This window comes from Olea europaea, unplaced genomic scaffold (assembly GCF_002742605.1).
Source record: "Olea europaea var. sylvestris unplaced genomic scaffold, O_europaea_v1 scaffold1204, whole genome shotgun sequence".
NCBI classification, from domain to species: domain Eukaryota; kingdom Viridiplantae; phylum Streptophyta; class Magnoliopsida; order Lamiales; family Oleaceae; genus Olea; species Olea europaea.
In genome coordinates, this window is record NW_019229462.1 from 31,869 (window position 1) to 41,318 (window position 9,450).

The 9,450-nt window shown below is 35.9% G+C and overlaps 1 protein-coding gene across 1 annotated transcript; it reads left to right on the forward strand.

The window, feature by feature from the left end:
* The first annotated feature begins 478 nt into the window (after positions 1–478).
* On the forward strand, positions 479–1,696 carry LOC111374121. Its single transcript, XM_022996749.1, has one exon. The coding sequence runs from the start codon at positions 479–481 to the stop codon at positions 1,694–1,696; it is 1,218 nt and encodes a 405-aa protein (XP_022852517.1).
* Positions 1,697–9,450: the final 7,754 nt, after the last annotated feature.

Consider the following 9,450-nt stretch of genomic DNA (forward strand, 5'->3'; position numbering starts at 1 on the left):
CGCCGCGGCTTCACATTCTGGATGCTTCGCATAGGAAACGTTGTAGTGTCCGCATTGATATGTTAATTTAATGAAATCACTCAGTGTTAGACGTAAAACAAGTGCTATGTGAGTAAAGGAGATAATCTTCTGCTCCCGATCGAAGAAGTTAGGAAGGTAATTAAAGAGATTAGCAGTACACCACCCACCTAGATTCGATGATGTTACAAAAAGCAGTCCATTGACTATTACTGCCTTCAGACTGACATCACTGAAACAAAACAAAATTTAAGTGATTAAATTATAATGTTCAACAAACACGAGAAATTTTGGTTTAAGTGACTCGCAGCTACTTCAATTATACCATTGAGAACGTGGTGATTTATTTTATTTATCTGAGGGCCCAGTAGAATTATAAAGAGTGGAAAATGCTGTTCAGTTTGTATCAACTGTAATAAAGCAAGCTTACAGCAATTGGAAATTTCAGTTCTTGAACCTAATGGCAGACCCAAACCTTCCAGCAAATAACGCCAGCGATACCGAACGTCAAAACTGCCAAATGCGCAGAGTGCCTGAACTTGTGCGATTCAATAAACACACGAAGGAGGATTACTACACTCCTAAGATGGTTTCCTTTGGCCCTTATTACCATGGCTTGCCAGAACTTCGCATTGCAGAAGAACTCAAGCGTAAAGTCCTTGAGGACTTCGTTTCAAGCAGATGCCAAGAATTACTCTACAGCCAGATCTCTGAAGTGATCGAACAGATTAGAAATTGTTACGTTGGGGATTCTACAAATGCATATGATGATAGAGCACTAGCAGAAATGATGCTACTAGATGCATCTTTCGCTATTTATATCATGAAGATTGAATTGGGATGCAGCAAAACATTCGAACACTCCCGTTGGCATCTTGGAATAGCTGCAACGCCATTTTTATCCGAGGATCTGATTTTATTCAATAATCAAATTCCACTCCGGGTTATTAAGCTCTTGTGTGATTTAATGCATGCAAGTCGATACACTTTAATTTATCACTTCTTAAGTTTCTTTGTTTTTAGGAAGAAAGAGCTAATAAGAAGAATTCCTGAAGAAGACGAATGGCAACCACTGCACCTTCTGGATGCTTCTTATCAACTACTTGTCAAACACGGGAATGAAACAACAAATGCAGGAGAAGAAACTCATAACCTAGAAAATTCAAATAACCCAAGGGAATTATACAGTCGTCTACCTGATTCAGTCCCCGGCTGCGATATTCCAGCACCAACAAATGCAGGAGAAGAGACTATTAACGAAGTTTCAAGTGAATACGATCATCAATCTATTTTAGACCCCAATACTCCAGAACCAACAAATGCAGGAGTAGAGAATATTATTCAAGAAAATTCAAATGAATACGATCGTCAATCTCTTTCAGTCACCGCACTCAAAGCAAAGGGCATCCACTTCAAACCTAGTTCATATAGTTTGAAGGATATTAAGTTCGAATCCTTCAAATTTTATGGGCAACTTCAACTCCCGATTTTCTTTTTTCATGCTAATTCCAAGCTAAGATTTACGCAAATGATTGAACATGAAATGACTCTAGAAAAAGTGTATAACTTTACTTCGTTATGTTATGTTAATTTCATGAAGTCGCTCATTGTTAAATCTGAAGATGTTAAGGAACTGCGAGAAAAGACCTCGACAGTGATGAACAGATTGTGGAAGTAATCAAAGGGATTGATACTCACAGACTTGGAACTGACTTCCTTTTTGATGAGGAGAAGAAGAAAATTGTGAGGCACTGCAGTAGCAAGGCAAAAACATGTATTGCTGAACTATTTCACACTCATTTTCGCAGTCTGTGGACTTTTATTGCCTTACTCACTGCCACTTTTCTTCTTTGCTCAAATTTTCTCCAGACCTATTACACAATGAATCCTCCCAAGTAAAGGTGTGTGCCAAATTATGTTCTTCAAGTTTTAGTTGAGTGTAAGAGCCTGTGGGCTCATGGGCTAGTTTGTTTTCCAGTATTGGGTCAGTTTGTCTTCCTATTAATTCCTTCAAGTATTGCATTGGGTCACTAGTTAATGAAGTCCAATGGGTTATGCTTAACCCAGTCCAGTAGTAGGAATAAATGCCAGAGTTGACTGAGTCCACAGTCATGTCCGAGTCCGTAGGAAGAATCTGTAGTGCAGTAGTCATGTTCCTTACTTTTCTAAAGTGGATTATGTTAGAGGAAGACGTGGGGAACTGGAAGTTGTTGTCATTTGTTTTGTGTTTAACCATGAAGACATACGAAAAAAGCAGCTATCTGGCAAGTTGCACCATTACAGGTGTTTGGAGGTGAATCCCCTCGAAGTGATTCAGCATTCATTGTTCATTTTTACTCATATATCAAGTTGATTCTTAACATTGAGATGTGTTTTGACTCTTCCATATAAGAGTGATTTGATGCTTTTGAACTCATTGTATTATTCTATGTTTGTATTTTTATAATTCAAATCTATCAAAGTAGTATTATAACACCTATTTATCTAATGACAGAGATTGAAAACAATGGTTGTATGTTCTTGAATTCATATTTTGAATGCTGAGAATCGGAAGACAATTTATGCCCTCAAGATGTTATCTTAATTGCCTTCTCCAGAGATTTCATTGACAATACCATAGTTATCAGAAAGAAAAGTAAGAGAAGGGCCGCCAAAATTATAGCTTCTAATCAATTAACTTTATACATGATAATTAATCAGTTGTTCAAGATGAATTGATAGATACATCATCTTATGAAAGGAAAAACTAATAGTGCAAGGACTAAGGGAAGTAAGATTGGGAAAGAATTATGTTTGTTGGTACCTATAATACCCGTAACTTCACAATGCACTTTGGGCCAATATGATTCATGCATTTCATGCTACTCACAATGTCACTTGCATTAGTTTTCTTAATTACTTTCTCTCAAAATGGTGCATTCGATTATTGAGATTTTAAGATTTTAGTCTTTGACTCTTCGGCCTAGGTTGTGAATTTTACATTGAGCTATAATAGAAAATTAGGTTAATCTAGATGTTGGATATTGATAGGTTAAACGATTGTGATCTTGAAAGTGCTGGAATGATCATCGATAAAGTTACTCGCTTTAATTTGGTTAATCATGGTTACTATAAACCCTAACTAAGTCTTTAAGATATTCGGGATATGAGGCATGAAATGACATGATCATGGTGCAAAAATATAAGTCTTATATGATGTTATAAATATTGATTTGCGAATTGTGAAATCGGTAGAGAATAGGATGTCAATTGGGTAAGTAATGAAATGAAGGATTAAGGAATTGGCTCTTTAATATATTTTGGGCTATTAGAGAAAGTAAAATGAATTTTAAGGCATTAAAATAAGCCAAGGACACTTGATTTGTACCTGCATGGATAGATGTAAAATTGGATTTTACTATAAGGAACACCTCGATGCGTAGTACACGTCATGCCTATTGATTTATCTTTGTAATGGTCAATTCCTTCACTCCTAAGCATTAGTCACGTCTACCACTCCTTTAAGACTTCTTATATGTGGTATATTATCCCTAAATTTCATGCAAATCCTCCAAGGATAAGTAGGAAATCAGGATTTAACCAAAAGGAGACAGCACCTACTTACCATGTTACGACTTGTCACTCTTAACATTAATTTCCTTCAACCTTAAGCCTCCAACACGTCTCCCAAACCCTTGGCATCTTATATAAGATAAATATAATTCCTATAAGTCAGAGATGACTCATATAGTGCAAGGGAAAAGTCAAAGTTGGCTGCAAGAGGCCATAACCTACTTGGACACCTCATGCTTGAATCCACTTGTCCCTTAATCACATTTTCTGAATCCTTAAGGAAGAGTCACGCCCCCAACCCCTATAAGAATCTATGTAAACCTTGTACAAACATGTTTAGCCTTCCAAGTTATCCCCAATCGACCACCCATTGAAAGAGAAAGCAAAAAGGGACGGAGAGCGGCAGAAAATAAGAAGCTACTATTGCAATTTGAGGAGGTGAGTTTAAGTCACAGTTTTGAAGTCTTCCTTTAGTTCTTTTGGGTGCTTCATAGTCTGTTAAAACTCTAAACTTTCTTGAGGTTAAGTAAGAGGGTTTTTAATGATTTTATGATGGCAAAAATGGGAGCAATTAACTACAAAAACTTAAAACAAGACAACCTGGACATGCAGAGATATGGTTGCCAGATTTGAATGATTTAAACTTTGATTTTAGATAATACTTAAGATATAAATTGTATCTATGTAAATGAATGTTGTTATATGAGAGTTAGAAGAATAAGAATGGTCTTCTAATAGCCTGGAATCTGATTGGTGGCATGCTAATAAAATGGAAACCGAAAACAGTCACAGGGAAAAACTGCCTGATTTGGTGTAGTGGAAAATGGACGGTTTTTGAAGCTGGAAACCCTTCATTTGTCACAATATTATGACCTGTTTATCTTCACATATATGTTATAAGTGTGTGGTCAAATTTTGGAGTCGTTAAATGTAGTTAAGGGCATGAAAAAAGAAATCCAAAAATGAGTGGACGGTGATGGAAACCTAGAACCAGATTCTGTCCATTTAAAAGTTTAAGGTAGTTTTAACCTTTATATATCCATCAATGATCTCTTGGGCCTAGAAAATAGATTCTAAGGAGTATTATGTTGTCAACAACAATTGGATGATGTCGATGCTCATAATTGGACTCGAGAAATAGAGAAATTTATGGGGTTAGTTTGTAATAACTTCGGTAACTTGAAATAATGGATTCGTCTAATTTGTTTTTAGGATTTTGTGGCTTAAGGTTATTAAATTGAGGATTGTCTTTAATATTATATGGTAATACTGGTGATTTTTCGATATTGAACGAAAAAGAAAACTGATACACACTCCGTAGGAGCTTGCATACACAAAGGTCAAAGTAAAAATCTATTTGCAACTACGATGCAAGAGCCTAGTATTTGTAATATGTTAATGTTGGAATAGTTACATAACTTTGATAAGAGGTTTATTGCACATCATATGATGGTTATGATCGTTGAGTATACGATTGCAGAACTTATTGACATCGATTTTCATTAAATATGTCATTCATGAGCATTTTCATATGCATGCACGACATGTGATCATGGTTGAAAATCATGCATGCAAAACATGATTTCAAATTGAGTTTTTCTTTATAAATATTTTATTGACCACTACTAGGGCACCGAGGCAAGTGACGCATGCTTATGTGATATATTTGGCATCACGAGTGATACTTCTTGGGTGATTGCAAAGGTAGATAGGGGATAGGCCTTTGGTGATTACGGGAGGGTGGATCATTCGACTGTGCCCTTGTGATATTATGATTATTGGCACTGTCAGGTGAGAGACTTGGGTGATCATAGAGGCAGTTAGGAGATGGGCCTCTAGTGGTCACGAAAGGATGGTCCACTCACTGGTATTGATTTCATATTGGACGTTTGATTATTGATATTATATAGAGCTCAAGCGCCCAATGAAATGAAAATTTTCAAATGAAATGATTTTGAGTTGACTTTGATGAATATTGGAATATGATGCATCTTTATCGTGGCATATCTCATTATTGCTCATGACATGCATGATTTTTTGCTCATATTCATGACATGCATGATTTTTCCTTACTAAGCATTAGCTTATGTAGTCTTGCATTGTAGGTGAGCATGGAGTTACATAGAGATAATGGCTAGCTGTGGAGCTCTTATGGGATTTCAGAGTTTGATGTACATGGATGACGACCTGTAGGGTTATTTTGTGGGCTATCATTTTGAGCTTATGGTATATTAGGTTATATGTTGGGGATCTTGTGTTGTATATCTTTTGACATGACCTGTAGACATGTTTATAATCTCAGAATATATATGTTGGATTATGATGATTTAATTTTGTTTTCGATATAATATATGATCGTCATAGGTGATTAGAAATTAACAAATAGGGACATACTTGTGAAAATGCTTATGTCGTGTTATTAGGTGAAAAAATATGGGGAATTCTATGTCGAGGTTGAGTCATCAAGTTCATTCCCACACAAGGTAATGTACAGTTATCTATATAAATGGGATTGTGATAGAGAGTGGTATCAGAGCGAGGTTATAATTCTGTAGACTGTCCATGTATATGATCTCGGAATACGAAAGAGCACAGCTATGCCAGTAAGTTTATTTGTTGCATTATTTTTCCATATTTCATGAATGATATTGGCCAATCTTTATTACGATTATGCTGTAAACTGGATATAGTCATAGTAAGAACTAGAAGTGAATATAGCGGGAAAAATAGAATTCCAAGGCAAGATTCAAGTACCCCGGATAATAATAGAGGTGTGTTTATTAATAGACAGATAAGACATAAAATGTCATGTTTTACATCCATTAATACTTGCATTTTTGTGATTAATTAACGCCTAAATGTGCTGAGTACCCTTATATTTTGATTTAGGTTGCAATTGGATGATTATGGCATAAATTAGAGGAAAGGGGAAAAGAAAGACCAAAGTGAAAGATATCAAAAGTTCAAGGACTAAATTGCAAAAATCAAAAGTTGAACCGGGAGACGAACGATGGAATGAAAATTCAAGAGTTTTAGAGGTCAAGTGGATGAAGAAATAAGTCAAAGAGGTGAAATATAGTCGAAGTATAATCACACATCAATTTTCGATTGAAAAGGGTATGCATTGATTTTTAGCATCATATTGGGACCCATTTTCGACATGGTAGACAACAGAAACGGAAGATGACCTCAGAAGTAAAGTTGTAGATATTTGAGTTAGATTTCTATTGCAACTTGAATAACCTCAATCGGATATTAGGAGAGAAAGTTATGACCAAAATACTAAAATCTGTCCAGCGGAGAAAACTGTATAACCATGCGGTCGTGCAAGCCATTCCAGCGATCTCAGTACCCTGTTTTGATATAACCATGTGGTAGTATACAATATAACCATGCGGTCGCACGGTAGAAACTATGGAAACAAATCCTTTCACCACATAAATACCATAATTCACCCTAGAACATGAGAGAACGCCCCCAACACTACTTTTCTCTCTTTGTGCTTAAGATCTATGATGTGCAACTAATTTCTTTTGCCTGATCAAAGCAGACAAAAGCCTTGGAACAATTATAACTGTTAAATCCACCTAATTTTATTGATTAATTCATATGCTCGGTATTAAATCTTCTTTTGCAATTATTTTTATGATTGTTGTGTTTAATTTCTAGAGTGCGCGCTAGTTTATTAATCTCTACAATCTATAGCTAAGTTGAATTTCAAAACTATAATTGTTGATTGGTTTAACTTATGAAGCAACTTAGATTGATAATTTACTGGTTGGAAATTATTAGGGAGAAGATTTATCTAGGTTAAATGCAAACTCTTGGCTTCTGTTATCTAGTTCATTGTTTTCTCTAATTTGTAAAGCCATTATTGAATTAAATTCTCGTGCTTGTCTAGGGTTGTTTGATAACAAGGATTAATTAGATCGCTTGTTTCTAATTAATTAAAACTAAGGAGAAATAGAAAAATTGTTTCGAATGGAAAATTTATTTTTCACAATGAATGCTACAATTGTGAATTGATGATTATATGTGGATCAATGACCAGTTAGTAATTTCCAATGGTGGATGTTGACTTAGATCAATGTTAGTTCTATTGATTTCATTTAATTCGATAATTTGCGTTTACATTAATTGCTATTTTTGATAATTGTTTGTTTCAAAAAATCAAAACCCCCCTTTAGTTAATTTAGCATAAAAGATAGACTAAACACTTTTCGTGGTATCGACCCTTATTTCCACTACTACATTAATTTTAAGAAGTATAAGTTTTAATTTGAAGTGCGTACTACAGCACGCACCAAGTTTTGACGCCGTTGCCGAGGAGTGATTTAGTTTATTTTTGTGCTTTTTATTTGTTTCATTAGTTTTTATTTTCAAAAAAAATAAAAAATCTTTTCTTTGTTTATTTGGTTATTTTATGTAGCTTAGTTTAGTTTTTTTTATAGCTTTTTTAACTGTTTATGCCCTTAACTCGATCCTCTAACCGATGTGATTTGCAGTACTATCTAGAAGTAGAAAGGACTTTGTGCAGGTTGAGGATTGACATGGCTAGGAATCAAACTTTGAAAGATCTTGCAGCTTCAGGTTTGCATCAACGACCCCTCTGCATAACTTTTCCTACATTAGATGCTGCCACCACTTTCGAATTAAAATATGGAATAATTCATCTTTTGCCTACTTTTCATGGTCTTGCAGGTGAAGATCCTCATAAGCATTTAAAAGAATTTTATGTGGTATGCATAAGTATGAAACCTACAGGGGTAACTGAAGAGCAAATAAAATTAAGAGCTTTTCCATTTTCCCTGAAGGACTCAGCTAAGGACTGACTCTACTATCTGCCATTTGGAGGTGTCACAACATGGGAGGAAATGAAGATGTTGTTTCTGGAGAAATATTTCTCAGCTTCAAGGCAGCAAACATCCGAAAGGCTATTTGTGGTGTAATGCAGGACGACAAAGAATCCTTACATGAATATTAGGAGCATTTCAAGAGACTGTGTGCATGCTTTATTGACGCTGCAAGTGGAGGAGCTTTGGTGGATAAAACTTTTGAGGGCACGAGGAACGTGATTGCAAACATGGTAGCCAATTCTCAACAATTTGGCACTAGACTCGACACCCCTTCTAGATGTGTTAATGAGGTAAATGTTTCATCTCTTGAACAACAACTTGCGAGTCTAACCTCTCTTGTTCGTCAAATGGCTGCAGGTAATATGCAAACAACGAAGGCTGCAAATTTCGTTCGGTGATGGGGCATTCAACTGACTTGTGCCCAACTCTTCAAGAAGACCCCAGTGAACAAGTTAATGCAATAGGTGGCTTTCTTGGACAGCCACAAAGGAATTATGATCCTTACTCGAACACCTACAACCCAGGATGAAGGGATCATCCTAACTTTAGCTACGGAAGTCAATAAGTGAATCAACCAATGCCTCCAAATCGCCCAAACATCCAGCAATATAGGCAGCCATATCCTTCTAAACAACAATAGGGCCAAACTTCTAATTCAGGTATGCCTTTAGAAGATATTGTTAAGTATCTTGCCACTAACACTTTGCAATTTCAACAGGAGACAAGGGCAAGTATTAAAAGTTTGGAGAATCAGATGGGTCAAATGGCAACCTCAATCAACAGGATGGAAGCACAAGGTTCAAGAAAACTACCCTCTTAAACAATGGTCAATCCAAAGGAAAATATAAGTGCAATATTGTTGAGGAGTGGTAAGAATGTTGAAATTTCGAGGGCAGCCCCACATCATTGGAGCAGGAAAACAAGAAAGATGCCACTGAAGAAAAGATTGTTCCCAATGATGATGGCGCACTTAAGCGTAAGTTTCCATCCCTTTTTGAGTATAAACCGGTACCCCTTTCCCTTA